Source organism: Coccidioides posadasii, chromosome 2 (genome assembly GCF_018416015.2).
Source record: "Coccidioides posadasii str. Silveira chromosome 2, complete sequence".
NCBI classification, from domain to species: Eukaryota; Fungi; Ascomycota; class Eurotiomycetes; order Onygenales; family Onygenaceae; genus Coccidioides; species Coccidioides posadasii.
In genome coordinates, this window is record NC_089408.1 from 5,525,674 (window position 1) to 5,544,436 (window position 18,763).

The window sequence follows — 18,763 nt, forward strand, 5'->3', positions numbered from 1 at the left end:
TAAACTGTCCTCGGAGGATTCAACAATTGGGATTTATCATCCGCTGGAAGTTTTCGGCCCAGTCATTGATCACATCGTTAGTGCTCCTCAAAGGCCTGAGGTCTTTCCTCCGTCATAAGCCAGCTGGTAGCGCAGCCCGCCCCGACTGCAGTAATGTTAAGTCCTTCACCACCAGCGGGTGGGACTTTTGCATATCGTCCCACGACATTACCTTGATCGTTAGTCTCTGGACCACAGTTTCCGTGCTCACCCCATCCAAAAGCGACTACTCGTTTCTTGTCGATAGCAGCGACAACGTGTTCACTTCCGATTCCGATCAAAGGGACTCTGGGAAAATCAGGCGGCGGTAGCTGCCCGCGGTCATTCCGACCCCACGCAGTAATGGACCCATCGAAATTGTGACTGTAAATACCATGCCAACTTGCAGCGACGGAATTGTAGCCCTTCAGTGTCGATGGGGCTCCAGACTGCACCCCCCATTTATCTGAGCCAAGGATCACCAGGGACCCTTCTTCTGCATCCCCCACAATTATAGTAAACTCCCTCCCACACGCGGCGTTCCTTGCTTGGAAAGGAACATTGACTCTCTGTGGAGACCAAAATATCTTCTTTTTAACTCCTGATTCTCCAAGTTGGCCTTTTCTCGCATTGCCCCAGCCATATACTTCCCCATTAGATAGTATCACCACAGTGTGTCCAACACTGCCAGAAATCCCAACAATCTCCGTACCCTTAGGCGGAAAATTCGGTATCCGTGTCGGGACATTCATTTCAGTGACATTCTCTCCGAGGCCCAATTCACCTTTCATCCCCGTGCCTGCAACATAAACATACCCAGTGCCTGCTTCAACAAAGCATGAAGATTCCCATGTAGCCGACACAGCGGTAAACCGGTCAACTTTCCGCTCGCCATCATAGATAACAACCCGGCTAAACTCGAGTAATATTTCCGCGTCTTCTGGGGCATATGCACATCTCCCGTTCCCATTCGACCCCGCCGCATACACCGCGCCAGAGCTGAAAAGGGCAAGAGTATGGTTTCCTCCCGCGGCCAGGCAAAATGGCACGTTGTCATTGTAGTTATTGGGGGGCGCGTTCGTGGCAGCTTTATCCATCGAGGTAGGCTCCCATTTGATGAGACATCTTGTTGGGCAGGCAACGTCTTCCCTGTGACCAAGGCCGAGTTGGCCGGAGCCGTTGGAGCCGAAGGCGTAAAGGGCCATTTGAAAACCCTTTTTGATGGCTTTTTTTTTCTTTTTTTTTTCTTTTTCCGTTGTTTGTAGTCCTCTGGGCCTTTCTCTCTCTCTCCCCCCCCACCTTTTCTTTTCTTTTCTTTCCTTTTTTTATTTTTTTTTTTTAGAGGAGACTTTGTGCTTTATTGAATCTCTAAGAATTGAGGAATATGGTATGCTCTCTTGCTCCGGAAATGGCTCCCCCACTCGGGGCAGGGGATGCTTTAACAGGGAGTATCACCACCGCAGAAACAATCACTTTTGTGAAGAGTGTCAGCTTCCCCTTCTGCTGTGCATTTATGGTGGCCGAGACTCTATTCCATGCGATGCACGACAAAGCTCTCTCCCGGGCATTGTCCGCATCGATTCACATCAATCTTCACGTGACTCTTATCAACAGCCCGCGCGAGACACTGGGGTTTTTGAATACCATGATATTGTGTCAATATCCGAAGAACTTCACCATTATAAGAGGCACTTATTAATAAATCTCATAATTTATTTCTGTAGATTTCTTCTTCTATGAATAAAACCATATTGGAATCCAGTTATTTCACTTGCTAGCTTTGATAGAATATCATACATTGTAAATCTAGATGCATGTGGAGTTTATGTTGACAATTATCAATGAAGATCTTTCTGTGTTCACTGTCCTATGCCATATCATTGATGAAGAAGCTGACGAGAAATTTCTCATGAATGAATTCAATTTTGGTAAAGATCATTTTAAGTCGACAGACACCATGTCTATCTTCTCTGTGAACAAGAACTAAAAGTCTGCTTCCGCAAAAAAGAAGCAGTCCACTCTTGTCACTACTGATAAAGCAGGGAAGAGTGATGAAAATAATGTCAAATATCAATAATCAGACAAAGACTGATGAGAAATTTCAGAAAGTTGGGTTCTTCGTTCAGTCACATGATGTAATTGCTTTACCTGTTTCAAGCGCCATCGTCGCATAACGGTTGACTTTGGCAGGGATCAGCCCCATCGGTCTCGATATATCCCTAAACCTCGCAAATCCCCGGCCCGCGGGCGAAATCGGAGGGTCCGGGTATATCATTTATGAAGGAAATGTCTATTCGTAGGGGTAGGGGCTGCTTGCGAAGCGTCTCGAAATGGTCAAATGGTGGATTAGGATAACAACAACAGACGGGCGTGGGTGATCTACTGCGTCCCGGACATCAGGTGACATGGAAGCAACTCTTCCGCTTACTGACTTGATGATCTTCCATTTTACTGCTATTCTCCGGAGATCATTATTTGATGAATTTCATATCAACATTTTTGAATCGGGGTCAACATCTAGGGTGCCCAGGCGAAAGGATTCACTCGATTTTAAGGTTCAGGGACTAGGAGATTCAGATCTTCCGATTCCATATTGTCTTGGAATCTCCCGACGCACGGAGTACGGAGTACAACATAAATAAATGAGACCTGAATTTGAAAGTCATTAAAATCGCAACTATTACCTCTCGTTCCAACATGCTGAGGACGCAACGTCTTCAGCGACGGGAAATCACATATGCATCTGCTAAGGAAGAGGAAGTTAATGTTCTTCATCAAATGGGATATTATGACCAACAGACGAAATTTTTTGCTCATCTTAACAACCATCGTGATCAGATTAAGGACATCGTTGCCCGTCATCTTGGGTTAAGCTCGCCTGCTGTGTGCCATGTGGCAGAAGAAAACGACTGGTTGCATGGTAGTCTTAACGCTTGCATTCCTGTCACCATCGTCGGCCCCTTTGGTATCCGTGTAATGATTCGATTTCCACTTCCCTACCGCATTGGCGAGGATTTCGGGCCTGGGAATGCCGATGAGAAAATTAGGTGCGAGGCAGGAACCTATGCGTCGCTACAAGAAAATTGCCTCGATATTCCGATTCCACGATTGTACGGCTTTGCTCTTTCAGATGGTGAAACTGTACGGCTTTGCTCGGAACCCCCTCTCTAATAAGCTAATTTAAATGAGTTTACTCCGTACTCAGCTTGAAAACTTACCGCCCTTAATTCAATGGATTCAACGTTTTAAGCGTCGATTCATTTCATGGCTAGGACATCCAATTCCGTCAAAAAACATCCGCTCGCAGAGGAGAAGCGATAACATCATTGGAACCGGCTATTTACTGATGGAATATATTGAACCAAGCCGAGGAACTATGCTTTCCAATACATGGATGGATAGTCAACATGATATGCAACTATCGACCAACCTGTTTCGTGATCCTTCCCGCATTTTCCTAAGCCTCATCCGAGTTCCGCGTCCTAGGATTGGCTCCTTTATTATTGATGATCACAAAGGCTTTTTGGTCCTAGCGTATCGGCCACTTTCCGTCGAAATTCAGCTGCTAGAGAATGGACGAATGTTAACAGATATACATCGCGATTATACATATTCAACTGTCGACTCCTATCTTACGGATATTCTAACATTTCATGTCCACCGTTTTCGGTATCAACCAAATGCGGTGAATCATCTTGAAGACTGTGTGCTTTCCAGCTGTCTTTTCTCACCGGAATGCGAGCAGTTTTCAAAATCCTTTTCCAAGCGAATTTGCGACGCGGCCCATTTATTTTGACTTTTACTGACATGCATCAAAGCAACATATTCGTGGATAAGGATAGCAATATAACATGCCTTGTCGATTTGGAGCGGGCTTGCTCCAGGCCAATTGAGATGTCCAACCCTCCTCACTGGCTGACTCACAAGGGAGTGGATGAGTTGGTGTTATCGGACTATGATGCAGTGCAAACAGAATTTATGGGCATTATGACAGCCAAGGAGAAGAGACAACATCCAACCGCAGTGGAAAGGGATAACAGTAAGGAACTTCGACAAATCCTCCCGGCTGTTATGAATAACAGTTGGGCAACTGGAACTTTCTGGTATACATTGGCGCTCTCCAGCCCTTCTGGCCTCTTTGGGACCTTTAAGGAGCATATCCGACCATTATTCTGCAGAGATTATATTGAAGAATTCAATTTAGTTATGCTCTTTCTTTGGAAAGGAATGTGGAATACATCGCAAGCCGCAAACTCTCGGATAAAGAACAGTACGACAAAAAACTCCGATGCAGATTGAGAGGAGCTCTCTTACGAACTTTTTCCTTCAGAGGAGCCTTGGTTGCCATCCCGGCCACCTTGAAAGTGATCCTGAACAGCGCGGCCGAGGGCCTTCATCGCTTCTCGGTTTGGCTTTCATTTCTTTTTTTCCTCGCAGCTTGGCCCGAGGAGCTAAGTAGTTGTAGAGTTTTAACATCAGCTTTGACCCAAACGACTGCCTCTTTGCCTTTGGTTCGGTCGGGTGAAGTCTGGTGTGCCACCTTAAAGGTGATCAATTATCTGCATTTATATGGTTAGGTAGGTATGGTGGGAACCGCGACCATATCAGAATTTCGTAGGCCTGAAAAAACTGGGGAACACTGATGAACCCACTGTGAACAGAGCCCAAAAGATTCCTGCAGCAGGAATGATGTCTTTACTGTTTTTCAAGTAAAAAACAGTTCTTATTTTTAAATATTTCTCTGTCTGAGAAATATTCTTAACTACGGAGTACTATAAAGTAATTTAAAAATAAAAATACTCCCGGAGTTATTGAGAGTCTAGAACCAAATCAAAGCCACTTGATCTCGTGGCCCATACCGCAGATTTCCTGTGATTCATCACAAGGTAGCCTTGCCTCCGCAACTCTGTCTTCCTTGTCTTCCTTTTAGGTAATAAACAGGGCTTCAAATATCAATTGATATAGACCTATTTCCTTGTGGAATTCTTGCTAATCAACAGTGGTTCTTTGACTATCTGGTTTCTATGAGAGTTGCCATACAAAGGTGGCGCAATTCTTATCCTTGGCGTTGCCAAGAACTAGCAGGATTTTTGCATACGACAATTTTACCCCCTATTGGTTGGCTGTTGAATGTGCTTTATAAAAAGTGGCAAGAATAAATTAACTAGTTAATTAACACTGATGGGGAACAAGCTACTTCGATGCCAAAGGCGATATTAGGACAGACATTAAAAGGCAGGTTAGGCCTCTGCACAGTCACCAAACAATTGCAAGACTGTGTTTAGGTTGTAACGTATGTATCAGTTTATTTATTGTAACCTTGGGCTTAGCGAGAGAATTCGCTCATTGACAGCACTTACAGGAACCGAAATAAGGCAAACACTGTTGTGAAATGTGTCAATCACTTCCCACTCCAGAACGAGCGCGACATCTTGCGCCAACTCCAAACCAAAACTCCATTTATACATCCGCTGCTTGATGAGATTAAAGCCCCCCCAAACCACCCCCCCCCCCCCCCCCCCCCCCCCCGGGCCATAGTATTGAGGTACCTAGATGATGACGTTTTACACGCCTCCAATACCCAACGCCTCACTTGTCTAGAGGCGAAACACTTCACCAAAAAGGTCCTTGAACGCTCTCAGTTTTGCATAGAGAAGACTTTGTTCATACCAGTGCGGATTTTACTCCTCAGAATTCTGGTGCTCTTCGAAGCTTGCTCATATAATACAGATGTCAAGCCTGGCAATATGTTGGTGAACTATGGCCACGATAGCTAGCAACACAACCGGTTTACGGACGACCAACTAGCCAACTTTGGAGATACCGTTGGTGAAGATTTAGCTTACGCGTGGGATGGGGACGCCATTGGAACACCAATGTTCAGAAGTCCTGAAGCACATTTGCAAATGCGATGGGGATTCCAACTGATATCTGGTCCTTTGGGGCACTGGCAAGTTTTCATATTCCAGAACAATGGAAATCTTGGGCCGTAGCTACTAATATTGTCTCCTTGCAGGTCGTCAGTGTGTTGTATGGAGAAGGATTCCACATATTCAAACCGGACGTCCCGGTCGATCACGACGAGTATGACCTCAAGATCCTTATGGAGCATCACCGATGCTTTGGCCCATTTCCACTCTCCTATCAAGAGATTGCGGATGAAGGTAGACTAGAGGTTCTGATGTGGATCATGGAAAATAGCCCTGCCGAGAGCTTGAGACAATTTCGCCTCACAACTTCACGGGAAATTTGCCAGGAGGATCAGGGGTTTGTGCTGAGGATAATGAGGCTTGACCTGCGAGATAGACCGACTGCGCATCAACTCCTGGAGGATGCATAGTTCTCCTAAGCTTAAGTGCTTACCCAGGGTACGGTGACTCCATGCCTACTTGATGCACTTGAGCCTGCTACCGACAAACCAGTGGCTATTGCGGAGTATGCGAACTCAGAAAAGAATTATGCGTGATCTTGCGTGTGGTCTGACTGAATTGTGAAGTTGCCTAACCTGTGCACCTCCCCTAATGCATACACTCGGAGCGTCTCGCTTCCCAGCATTGAGCAGCTCCGCCACTCTGCATCACTCCGCATCACTCCAAACCAAGCTAATCCTCCTTCACGGGGAAATGCAAAGTTTTTCCGTCTTTGCCGTCGTAACAGACGCCAGTGAAGTGGTCACGCGGATCATCACTCTTATGCTCGGACTCCGTAGCTAGTGGGCCAGCATGAGTAATTGCGGTGTGCACCGCGGTGTTTTGCGTACCTTTGGCACACATCAACCGTCCCAAGGAGGCAACAGGTCCTTGGATGTCTCGACAGCTTTCATCCACCGTGGCCCTTGCTCTTGCACGACAGAATCCCGCCTAACCCACTTTGTGGTTTGCGTAGCAGGAAAGACTGTGATCTCCTGCCCAGCTTGCCAACAGGAATCTTCTTTACAGTTTGATTGTGGGACATCGTCGAGATTGTGTCGGGGGAACCCGGCTTCGAAGGCAAATCAAATGGGTTGTAAAATCAGGCGAAAGGGGAACTGACAATCTGGAAGCTATCTGTTCAGATTGCAAACCTTTGAAAGTGGGTGGAGAGCCAGCTTATAAGTTCTTGAGGCCTCCATCGACATCGAACCTCTCATCAATGATTTTGCGAGATCCCAAGCCCTCCCTTTCAGACTGCTAAAAGCGCGGGCCTTCTTATTGGCAGGAACAGTCTGTATTTGAGGAGGAGCGATGGAATTGTTGGCGACACGGCCATTGTCGAACCTTTCGATTTGTGAAAATCGGGTTTCCTCCATGGGGTAGCAGGATACAGACCCTTTTCATCACCAGGGTCTCCAAAGCAAATGGCGCTACCCAGCTCGAGTCGTCGACCAGTAGTAGTATGCTTACTGAACGTAGGTTGACTCGCAGGCACCGCACCACCCTGTCAATGCCTGCTTAACTGAATAACATGATCATCTTGAAAATAGCCAGAATAGGATTTCATAACTTGGCAATGTTGAATCATAAATCACCGCTTTGCTAATTAGACAGGCCAGGCCAGTGACACTACATGTGAGACAACTGGGTTTCTACTGATTGTGATTTCTCTTATACCAGATCACATCAGGAGTTATTGCAGCTATGGGTGCCTCTATGATAGCGGAGCCTCACACGTTTGTTTCTTATTTCTTCAAAGCATTGATTGCTGTTGTCACAGAATGACTATTGCTTGCAGTCGAAAAAGGTCTCTTGACATCTGATCGGAATCAGGTGACAACACTGTAGCTCATTAATTAGCATGAAGAATAATTTCCTGGTGCGTAGCTGTTTACATATGTATGTATGCAAACCACAGGAACTTGGTAACCCCTTTGGTTCCGCTCTTCCTCCGTCTTTCCCACTCACTCTAAAAGCTGTGTCTGACCTCCACTTTGTAGCCATGGCATTTGGCGGCGAAGGGATCATATTGTCATATACCACTTGATGTGGTGTTGAATCCATGTGGGACATGGCTGAGCATTGAATTCAAGTATACCCAGATCCTCAATTCTCACAATATAGTACAAACAAGAGGGGAACTGATTGGATGTCAAGCCCAAAAATTAAATTTGGATATATAAGGGTGTACCAGGTCTGTGTGGGTGGCTTCAACAGGCCAGAATAATCGCTAAAGCTTTGTAAACAACTAATTTTGATATCACATGGGGGATTTTCTGGTTAAAAGCTCTCACGAAGGTTTAAGCCTGAGGTTCTACTCTGTACACCAAATTCACTCACCAAGAGATGCATTCGCACAAGACTGCCTTGGCATAAAGCTTGGTGGGAGCTCACCGTATTCAGGAAATTGCGAATCGACTTGAACGAACGTGGTTGGTTTCGGGCGAAGAACAATGTTCTGATGGAGGATGAAGGAACTGGCGGTGAAGTCTTGTCGTTTGAGTCCACCCACCTTTAAGGCTGGAGGAGGCTGTTAGATCTGAGAGCGGTGGAGAGCTCGAGAAGACACGGGGATTCGTGTCTCAGCCTTGTGAGATTCGCGGCAAACAAAGATCGATGATTTGCCATAAGGTAGGTAATTTTCTCCACAGTGACAGATCAATGGGCAGCATTTCAAGAACCGTCGTGGGCCGACATTGGCTTATAAGTAGCCTTGGGGGGCGCTCTGTAAGTCCCAGAAAATTTCCAATTCGCGAGGTGTTGAGCAAGAGCGATAGGAATCTTAAAAAGGAACAGAGCCCCTGCGATTTGGATTCCCGCAAATTTCTGCTGGGGAGCAGTGGTCGGGAGAGAGGAAAGTCAAGAATTGCATTTGTTTCTCTGGCGCAGAAAATGATCCTGGCATTCGGAACGACTCTCCAATCCCCTGCGTCTCTAAGCCCACTTGGAGTCGGTTTAGCTTTCTGTTTTGTCGTGCATTTGGCGATTTGAAACCAAGATCATCGGAATTTCTCGCGTCGGTCCGTCCCTTCATGCTTATGCGGGTTTAAGATAACTAACAGTGGAGATAGCCAGAAGCAGGCGTTGGCTGGCCATGAGCACTGGCCGCCGAGAGATCTTTTTTTTCACGCTCCTCTCTGTCCGCCGAGGAACACGACGTCGAAAACTTCTGGGTAAACCATTCGCAGGCAAGCGACATGATTTCGAGAGCAATTGATGAAATAATTTTGACTTCTGCGGCCAAGGGGACTTGGATGCCAAGGCACCGCTGCGAGAGCCGACGGCGAAAAGTGGGAGGCTACTAGCGGCGCTGATAGGCTGGCCGGCAGACGATGATGTCGCGGCTCCCATCCTCTCCACCGCGGGCTCCAGGCGGCCCCATAGCTTGCTGGAGGCAGAGCAGGAAATCTGGTGTATTTAAGATGGGCTCTGTCGTCATTGCAACGTGCTGATATGTAACAAAAGGCAGACAATTCGTCCCCAGATGACCTGAACTTAGCCGAGAAGCGGCTGGAAAGTTACTTCTCTGAGGTAACTGGTATCGAAGAGATACATCTTGACAAGATACTTCCCGGACAGCCAGGGTGTGACAGAAGCAGGCTGCACAGACACACGGACTCGACAAAACAGCGCATATACAGGCACAACATCAGGTAACCATCGCATTGACTGACTGACCCCTCCCTTGCCCGCTGCCCCTCCTTCCAATCCTTTCTCATAACCACAACAACAACAACAGCGGCAACCGTCTTCACTGGCGCCACATTTGCTTCCACTATTCTCTCTCTCCTTTTCTCCCTTCTCCATCCTCCATCGTCCTCCCACCAACGTCACTCTTCCCTGACCTCACTCTCCACTCTGCGTATCCCATCCGTCGACCCAGTGCCCGCTTCTCTTCTTCACTTCCAAACCTCACTTCTCAACCATGGGTAAGAAGGCTGTCCACTTTGGAGGCGGCAACATCGGCCGTGGCTTCGTTGGCGAATTCCTCCACGAGTCTGACTATGAAGTCGTCTTCGTTGATGTGATGGACTCCATCATCGACGCGCTCCAAGGCGCTTCCTCATACAAGGTCACCGAGGTTAGCAACGAGGGAGAGCACACCAAGACCGTCACCAACTACCGTGCTATCAATTCCAAGCATAATCTCGACCAGGTCATCAGCGAGATCTCTACCGCTGATGTCGTCACCTGCGCCGTCGGCCCAAACATCCTCAAGTTTATTGCGCCTCCAATCGCCAAGGGCATCGACGCCCGTACTATCGAAAGACCTCTTGCCGTCGTGGCCTGTGAGAACGCCATTGGCGCTACCGATACCCTCCACAAATTTGTCAAAGAAAACACTGACCCTTCTCGCGTCGAGTCCCTTTCTTCTCGAGCTCGATTCGCCAACTCCGCCATCGACCGTATCGTCCCCACTCAAGACCCAAATTCGGGCCTCGACGTGAAGATCGAAAAGTTCTACGAATGGGTGGTGGAAAAGACACCATTTGGGGAATGGGGACACCCCGATATCCAGGCTATTCTCTGGGTCGACAATCTGGATCCTTACATTGAACGTAAGCTTTACACTGTCAACACCGGACATGCTACTGCCGCATACTACGGGTACAACATGGGCAAGAAGACTATCTACGAGTCTATGAGCGACGAGAAGATCCGTGGCCATGTCAGAGACGCTCTCTCTGAGACTTCGACCCTTATTGTTGATAAGTATGGCATTCCAGCCGAGGAGCAGCGCAAGTACGTCGACGCCATCGTCGCCCGAATTTCTAACCCACACCTCGAGGACGTAGTCGAGCGTGTCGGCCGTGCCCCACTTCGCAAACTCGGTCGCAAGGAACGCTTTGTCGGCCCTGCCTCTCAGTTGGCCGAGCGCGGAAAGAAAGTCGATGCCTTGTTGGGGGCTATGGAACAGGCTCTGCGATTCCAGAATGTTCCCGAGGACGACGAGAGCTTCGAGCTTGCCAAGATCCTGAAGACAGAATCTGCAGAGGATGCAACCGCGAAGCTGACTGGGTTGGAAAGCGACCATCCACTTTTCGCACGCGTTGTTGAACGTGTTGCGAAGGTTCAGAAAGGACCGAAGTAAGTGATCACAGTGTTACCCTAGTGCGATGACCCCGATTTGGAGCAAACCCGTTTCACTGTATTTGTTGCTTACGAGTTTTTTACGGCATTACCTCAGTGTGATGATTTCAATTTGCAGGCGCCTCGTTTCACTGTACTCTGCTGCTTATGAGTCTCTGATGAAATCACGATAGTGCTCCGATCCCCGATATTCGACAGACAGAATATCCTATTATGGAAAGGCTATGAGATTATGGTATTACGATTGCACGGGCCTAAGAAAAGGAAAACGACAAATTATGATATGGTTATTAGCAAAAGGGAATTGATATGTATGAAACTCGTGGTTATGTTGCTACAACCCTTCCGGAGCACAGGGGCAGCTTTTCGCCCTTGATCCAAAAATAGAAAATCACATGTTGAATTTCTAGTCACTTTATCCTGTTTCTCGTCATTTGAGTATTGTCATGCATATGGACAGCCTTTACGCAATGTGCTCCCAGTCCAATCCAACATGGGGCGGCTTTGTAGCGGTACGATCGCAGTATGGGAGCTCAGCCTGTCAATGATGTCATCATGAGCATTGACTTTTAGAAGCACAGCTGGTTCCTGGTTCTCTTCATGGATTATGACCCAGCGATCGTCGAACGATTTCTCCATCTTTCACACTAAAAGATGCATTATGCATGCCCATGTCCAAATAAATATAGTATTAGGGCTTCGCTGGGATGGGGTTACTCTTAACTACATTGTCCAAAGTACACACCGCCAAAACTTGAGATGTATTCCTCGCGGAGGGGGGGAAGCTCGGGCAGTTAACCTTGGGAAAAAGAAAAACCGTCTAAAAGTAATACTGCTACTTTATTGTCACAAGAGCATGCATAGGTGCCTATGGGGTAGCGTGGGTTAAGGAAAGAAGCAAGATTAAGCGAATGAGCCGTCTCAGAAGCTGAGTTTCAAAGCACCATGCACACTCCTCTTTCCTGCTGCAGAGCTCTCGACGGTTCTGAAAGGACACGCTTGCCTTCAAGGCCCTAAAAGAAGACGAATCCTGCAAGGAGATTGCCTTCAAGAAGTCTCGAACATGAGACTGACTCTGTAAAGCGCGCGCGGGGTTATATAGGGGAGCTGGCTTCGAGAGTCATCTGCAAAGAGTTGGTTTCGTCGATTAATCCCCTAATTTTATGGTCTCTTTTCCTGTAGGACTCATGAGATCGTCGCTATCGCCAGGATTCGATTTGTCTGGAATATGGACTTCGAGCATTATCGTATGTGTTGGGCTTTGGCAGTATTTATTTATTTATTTATTTATTTTTTTTGGGGCGTTCGCGTGAGTTTTGAAGCATGTATCTCTTCATGACCTTTTGAATGTGCATCTGGGGCCAGAAAGGGTAGTGGCGCCATCACTTTGTTGTATAACAATAAAACAAAGAGGCTGGTTTCCCTGAAATGGCCTTGGTAAGTTAGTTAAACAAAATAATGATGCATCAGTCCAAGCATATACCAAAATGCAGTTTAGCACTTGACCAGGCACGCGAACAAAGTAGCTTCTCGATCTATAATACTATTAATTGTATCGAAGACAATGACGATATAGACTTATTTTGAAAATGTTGTAGGATGAGAGAGTGCCCCCACCCGCCCGCGTGGGTGTTGTGGGGGGTCTGAGTGCTGGTCCTGGAGAACAATTCGCGTTCTTTAGGATGTCGCTCAACAGGGTGTGCAGAGTCTGTTTAAAAATGATATTCTTTGGGAGCAGAAAAACTGAGTGCTCTAAGGAATCAGCATATGAGCTCGCAAGATTGGACCATGACCTCAAAACGCACTTTGGAGATTCTGGTTGGTGATTCCAACCATTGGGGGTCTGAAAATGATCTATAAAGGTATATAAAAGAGAAAATTAACTTGATATGACCAACCCTCTTGGGAAACCCGTTAGGAGGCATAAAGGTAGGCTATGTCCTCTTAGGACATGTGTAGGTGAAGGTTTGCAGGCATGCAAGGACCATGCAATGAACGACATGCAAAAAGCACTCACCATCTAACTGCTGCGAATATCTGGTGATGTGATCACTGATAACGCTCACTCCCTTTTTAAATTTCAATCTGGCGGTCAAACACAGAGGTTTCGCTGTTGGTGTTGCATGAAATAGGGGTATAAAAAAGGTAGAAGGGGAAAAAAAAAAAAAAAAAAAAAAGGGGGGGCTCAAGAAAGAAAAAAGATAAGCGGAAAAGGAGCTGCAGGGAGAAAATTGGCTGTGGTCTCTGCCACTGGCTCCCTGATCTATCGTTGCGGACACAGGCACACCCTGTGGTTAAGAGGTCTGAGGTGTCTTTGTTTCGGTATAATGGAGGTCATTCTCGGTGAACGTTTTTTCCGTACACTCGGCCTCGGCCCTGGCAACGGGAAAACTGCTGCCCAACATTGTTGGAGGCTTCTTGCGTATGAGTGGGCACAAAATTTACGATGTCTTGGGCCTGGGTGGGGGAATCCGGAACTTGTACCCTTGCCATTACAGTATCGCATTAACTATGGCGCTGATTCCATCCTCGTTAATTTCCAGAGGAGAAGAAACCAACAAAAATTTCGCAAAAATATCCAGGGGGTTAGTAGGGCTTCTTCCAGCAAAACTACCCTTAACTATTGAGAGTACTCTGGACTGGCCGGCAAATACATTGGAAGTCGTCGGGCCGAGAATTGGCTGGTCCAAGCCGTTCCAGCCGCACGAGGCTGTGCTCGGAAAATCCATGTGGCGAGCCACACTGCCAAGAAGATACTACTCCATATAAGGAGAGGCGGTGATCCACAGGGCAGGTTAAGCGGCTTGGCGAGAACCGTGGCTTTGACGGCGGCCACTCGCCATGATGTAACTCTCCTGGCAGCGTGGAGTGCGACCTGTCCAGAGTTCATCCCCACCCTCACCGGTAGACAACGCTCGACAACGCTCGAACCACCAGGCACATGCCCCATACCCCAACTCGGCTGGTTTTCCTGTCCTCGTATATTATTGTCCCTTGCCATGATTTTCTCTAACAAATGAGACGTAATTCCTCCACCTCGATACACGCATATACATAGTTACATATAAAATGGTCGCATCCTGACGGCCATCCTGCAACCTCCCAGCAATCCAGGAATAACCCTCTCAATGTTACTGCTTCATTAGCTCTGTTTCTCACCTTGTTTATCAAAAGAAGCATGGGATACCACTGATAGACTGTTATGTCGGCTGAAATGTAAGTGAGAAGCTGCAATTTGACCATCAACATTGAACCCCGCCAATCAAGAACTCTACTGCCCACCTGCACCAAGCGCATAGGTCTCTGTTTGGAATGCCTGTTGGATGAACCATGGATGCTGGAAGTCGCAGCTTAGCAGGAACTTGTTTTGTTTCCATCGCGGCCTTCTGAAAAACAGTCAGAGACCTCAACTTCTTTCTACTTCCAATACTGCCCTGCTTGATCCGAACTGTGGGAGACCAGAGCCATAGGCAATTTCTTAGCCCGTTGTGTTAATGTGGAAATCTTTAGTTCCGATATTATTTCTGAATGTTATCATTTCATAATATCAAGGGATCTAGATGCTAACTCACTACCTCTAGCTATTTCAGCCTCACGTGTGCTTGTGTTCTACCAAGCACACACTCAATCTTACTTTGACAAGAGCTCAGCTGGTCTTTGAATTGATCCTTAAAGGGAAAAAGCTTTTGGAATCTTATCAATACACGGATAACATATGCAAAACAATGCACGATGTCCTTCCCGCCGCCTCGCTCACTGCTGAATCCTTACCCGGAGCCACTTCCACCCTATACTCCGCGCCAGCCCCGCGTCAATGAGCCAGAAACGGCTTCTATCCGCTCAAGCGCCCCCTCTTATGTCTCTGCAGCTCCGTCCTACCATTCATCCCCACCGCCACATCACACGAGAGCGAGCGATATTGGGTCCACGCCGGACAACAGCTTGCCAACCCAAAGCAATTCTTCGGCACCACCTCCCACATCAAGCCCTTCACGGCAGACTGGCCTCCCTTCTTCCCAGAGGTATGCGCCTGGCTTCGAAACAAGGGGCGGCGACTTGTCTCACGTGAACGTTCGGTCACTATATAATATATCCGAGTGGGTTCCTGTCACAGGAGGCCTACAGGCTCGACATTATCACAATGTTGCCAAAAGACGAGTGACGGATGCATCAAGATCTCTGTTTCCCTCTTTATTCTCTGAGCCGGCGCACGGAGCGCGATACGAGAATGCTGGCATGCCTGATACGTTCCAGCGACGCTACACCGCTCCAAGCTTGGGTTCTGGTGGCGCTGGTCCTTCTGGAGAGAGTTATAATTTATCTTCTTTGAGCTTAGTAAATAATTTCTCTCCGGAATCGAGCAATCATCCTCGATCCCACTCACCCCACAATGCCACTGGAAGCAGTGTTTCCTTAGACTACTATCCAGGGAATCCCTCTTCTGAAGACCTTCCATTCTATCCTCTTGAAGATCCTGATCTGGTTGGCGAGGCGGCCGCAGCGAGATTCCGTTCACAGCGCATTTACAGGACGCTTCAGCAGGAGGAGAACTTTTACCAGCAAACGCAACATTCTGGATCAAATGCCCGGCAGCACGAACCCAGGCATCCTGATCACGTATATCAGTACAGCTCGCTGATCGCCGAAGCCGACAATCTAAATATCCGTCAGCGACCATCCACTGCCCCTGGCTTGTCATCCCACGAACCATTTAACACAGATTCAGCCGGTCCATCAAACCCTGAAGAAACTGTAGACACTCTTCAGCGCTCTAATACGGTGGTTGATTATGATGAACTTCTTCGTGCTCAAGAGTCAAAAACCTGGGACTGTATGCTCGCACAGATGGCCGACTGGGAGGAGCGCCAGCGCAACTGGAAGAAGTTCAAAGACGACTTGGATAAGAGATTGAACTCCAGTCTCAAGATCGGCATGGGTTGGAGTATGTGGTCGCCTGGTGGCGGGAGAAGAAAGTTGAAAAAAGAGCAATTTGGTAGCCATCCGGGCCTGAAGAAGTGGAAGAGCAAGGTTGGTTTAGCAAACTGAGAAGAAGCTGTTTACTAGCTTTTTATTTTATTTTATTTTTTTTTATTTTATTTTCTTTCTTTCTTTCTTTTTTTTTCCTGGGAAATTCTTTTGTGTTTTTCTTCTCATGTTTCAAAGATTGAGGACTTTTTGAAGTGCTGCGAAACGGATTTCGCCGGGTGAGCCCCTTTTTGGAAATAGTATGAGTTATGCAAGGTTATGATTTACTCTTTTGTGCGATTTGACACGCCATTCCGGTGCCATGCTTGATTGATGAATTTGAGGTCCTTCTAGCACCACGATACCGGAAGTGTTAGCTTTTGGCGGCTCCATTGCTTGAATTTCGATGACTCGCATTCTGTTCCACATTCGATGCATTTTTCGGTGCTTCTTTGCGGTTTCGTCTCTTGCCTCGGGGCCGTGTGCACGCCCAGCCGCTTTTTTTAAGTCCAATTCTAGAGTGCTCCGCACGCAGAACTAATGTAAGGTGATTTTCTTCCAATGACTTTGAAAATGACTAAATGGATTGAAAAAAGAAAGATAAATAAACGAGAATCAAATTTTAATTTGAATTCGGAGCCCCGGAAAGTCGCTGAAGCTACATATCTACCCCCCAACATTTAACTTTCATGGACTTGGGTGCTTCCAAACTCTCCAAAACGAGCGAAAAGAGTGTGACATTGAAAAAAACATACAAGTTCCCTTACTTTCCTGTAAAGCGGCTTCATGAAGATCTCTGCCTTGAGGAAGACAAAAACAAAAGAAATATAGGCATTGAGGGGCTGATCCAGCCTCGAGCTGATCCCGGGGGGAGAGAAAAAGAGGGTCAAAGCGATAGTAGTTAAAAGGAGAAAGGCAGTTACATGATGATTCCGAAAGGAAAGAAGACAAAAACCCATCCAGATAGCTGCAGAGATGGTAGGAAGCGGCGGCAAGGGATATTTTTAACACTAGTGTCTTCCGCTCCGTCATCAGCAGCACCGCCGGCGTTTAGAACCGGTTTGGAGAAGGCTTTGGGTCTAGATTAGATTCATTATCTTCGCCGAGCTCAGGACTTGGAGGGTTGGTGGGATTCGGATTTGGCAGTCCTGGGAAGCTACTTGGGAAGCCAGGAAAGGTGGTTGGGAAACCAGGAAAGCTAGTTGGAAAGCCGGGGAATGTCGTCGGAAATTGAGGGAATGAAGTTGGGAAGCCGGGAATCGAAGTAGGGAATTGTCTCTCCTCGATGGCCGCATGGGCTTCTCGGTCTACCCACAGGGTTAGTTTTCGTCAGCCTGTGGAATTGGGTGGACTGTAGGGTAGAGGGGTGACGAACTGATTGCAACCGATGCAGCCAAGCTAGCGCAAAGCAAGGAGAGGAGGAGTTGGAATTGCATGGCTCTTCAAGGTAATTTGCTTTTGTTACTAGTTTAAGGTAAGCGGTTGTTTTGGACTTATTGTGAGGTATGGAAGATGAGGCACACCACTAGGCAGCTATAGATTTGAAGATTTTATATCGGACAATTCAGTTACTCGCCTTAGTCTTTATACAGCCATTCCATCTTTCTCCCGTGGAACGGAAGCCAGTGGCTTTTTATGCCTCATAGCTGCGCTCGATACGCTCGCTTCGGAGACATTGTTTGCTCGCTAGGTCCGAAATTTGTTAGAGCCTTCCCGTCATGAGGTCGTACATTGCGATTCGAAAGAGACCGAATAACTCTTGGCAGCAGTGTTTCGAATTTTCTCAGCGTCCCACAGCATTTCTCTAGTGTAACATGCACCTCACTTCTTGAATCCATCCCCGTTATGAGATTGTGATATACCTCTACTCCGCAGTTTGCAAGAGAAAGTTCGGTAGCACGAATGAGGAGCGCGTTAAAAATGTTGATCATCCCCAAAACAGAGTACCGATCGTTAAAATGACCGTTTATCGGTGTCACTTCTCCCCGAAGTTTGAACACGATAGATGTGGGCGAGCTGAAGTACCAGAAGATCCCACGTCCGACTGCAGAGCAGCGCCGAATCTCCAGAACAAACGCCCGTAACACGTATGGAATTCTGAGCCTTCTGGTAGCTACAACATGTGAACGGCTAGTGAAGTCACTATGGTGACATCGTAGTCGTCATGGTATTTCGAGGGTTCACAAGGAGCGGGATAGACCCTATCTGATATAGATAGGCTCCATAGGGCCACAGATACTTCAAGCAGCACATATGGACCTTTGAGAAAAGCTGCAATCGTTAAAAAAAGGTAGGGATATCGGAGCGTACATCTCGGAGATTAGCTTGGATTTGTATCGAATAGTCTGCGAGAAGCATTGATTCTAACCTTTTCCCAAGAAGAGGTAGCAGAGTCAATCGTTCGTCGTAAAATCGTGCTGTTAAAAGCGATTCGCGCTATCGGAAAGAAAGTTCACCTTATTATAATATTCCCGCATCATATGTGTGACGCGCAAGAAGACTGCAAGTGCGTCAGGGGCAGACGGTTCCCTACAATTGGAAGAGAACCATACTTAGCCATGCATCCTATCCTATATCAAATGGGAACTGACAAAAACGACATATTAGAGTGCCTTGTTCCACGTTGAGGAAATATGATGGATTTGCTTCCTTATGATATGTGCTTCCACCGCAAGGAACATTGTTTCATTTATGCCCTTGAGGGTATGAGAGTGCTTCCCAAATTAAAAATGAAGCAATAGAATGTTCATTGGCCGCAGGCATGCATCGTTGGACGG

The 18,763-nt window shown here is 47.2% G+C and overlaps 7 protein-coding genes across 8 annotated transcripts; 4 read left to right on the forward strand and 3 right to left on the reverse strand.

The window, feature by feature from the left end:
* Positions 1-77: 77 nt before the first annotated feature.
* On the reverse strand, positions 78-1,223 carry D8B26_004229 (uncharacterized protein; the record flags this gene model as incomplete). Its single annotated transcript, XM_003067780.2, has 1 exon — positions 78-1,223. One exon carries the CDS (start codon positions 1,221-1,223, stop codon positions 78-80), a length of 1,146 nt encoding a protein of 381 aa, XP_003067826.1.
* Positions 1,224-2,715: 1,492 nt separating this feature from the next.
* On the forward strand, positions 2,716-3,189 carry D8B26_004230 (uncharacterized protein; the record flags this gene model as incomplete). Its single annotated transcript, XM_066124421.1, has 1 exon — positions 2,716-3,189. One exon carries the CDS (start codon positions 2,716-2,718, stop codon positions 3,187-3,189), a length of 474 nt encoding a protein of 157 aa, XP_065980502.1.
* Positions 3,190-5,929: 2,740 nt separating this feature from the next.
* On the forward strand, positions 5,930-6,440 carry D8B26_004231 (uncharacterized protein; the record flags this gene model as incomplete). Its single annotated transcript, XM_066124422.1, has 2 exons — positions 5,930-5,968; positions 6,035-6,440. The coding sequence occupies 2 exons, from the start codon at positions 5,930-5,932 to the stop codon at positions 6,356-6,358; spliced, it is 363 nt and encodes a 120-aa protein (XP_065980503.1). The 3' UTR covers positions 6,359-6,440.
* Positions 6,441-9,220: 2,780 nt separating this feature from the next.
* Positions 9,221-11,428, forward strand: D8B26_004232 (uncharacterized protein). Of its 2 annotated transcripts, none has more exons than XM_003065050.2 (2): positions 9,221-11,018; positions 11,119-11,428. In XM_003065050.2, exons 1-2 carry the CDS (start codon positions 9,856-9,858, stop codon positions 11,192-11,194), a joined length of 1,239 nt encoding a protein of 412 aa, XP_003065096.1. In that variant the 5' UTR covers positions 9,221-9,855; the 3' UTR covers positions 11,195-11,428. The 2 variants fall into 2 exon arrangements, with proteins under 2 accessions (XP_003065096.1, XP_065980504.1); XM_066124423.1 differs by having other exon boundaries at positions 11,195-11,401.
* A 1,305-nt stretch (positions 11,429-12,733) lies between these two features.
* Positions 12,734-14,289, reverse strand: D8B26_004233 (uncharacterized protein; the record flags this gene model as incomplete). Its single annotated transcript, XM_066124424.1, has 5 exons — positions 13,655-14,289; positions 13,384-13,415; positions 13,039-13,131; positions 12,827-12,875; positions 12,734-12,773 (listed from the first exon to the last, which is right to left on the reverse strand). Exons 1-5 carry the CDS (start codon positions 14,020-14,022, stop codon positions 12,734-12,736), a joined length of 582 nt encoding a protein of 193 aa, XP_065980505.1. The 5' UTR covers positions 14,023-14,289.
* Positions 14,290-14,753: 464 nt separating this feature from the next.
* Positions 14,754-16,229, forward strand: D8B26_004234 (uncharacterized protein; the record flags this gene model as incomplete). Its single annotated transcript, XM_066124425.1, has 2 exons — positions 14,754-16,049; positions 16,185-16,229. 2 exons carry the CDS (start codon positions 14,754-14,756, stop codon positions 16,227-16,229), a joined length of 1,341 nt encoding a protein of 446 aa, XP_065980506.1.
* Positions 16,230-16,673: 444 nt separating this feature from the next.
* D8B26_004235 (uncharacterized protein) lies at positions 16,674-17,018 on the reverse strand (the record flags this gene model as incomplete). Its single annotated transcript, XM_066124426.1, has 1 exon — positions 16,674-17,018. One exon carries the CDS (start codon positions 17,016-17,018, stop codon positions 16,674-16,676), a length of 345 nt encoding a protein of 114 aa, XP_065980507.1.
* Positions 17,019-18,763: the final 1,745 nt, after the last annotated feature.

What these genes read in the sequence shown, in the direction of transcription:
- D8B26_004232 (XM_003065050.2), top strand. Translation starts at nt 9,856, where the DNA reads ATGGGTAAGAAGGCTGTCCACTTTGGAGGCGGCAACATCGGCCGTGGC. An exon ending in AAGGTTCAGAAAGGACCGAA is followed by an intron (nt 11,019 to 11,118) that starts GTAAGTGATCAC and finishes GCATTACCTCAG; the next exon opens with TGTGATGATTTCAATTTGCA.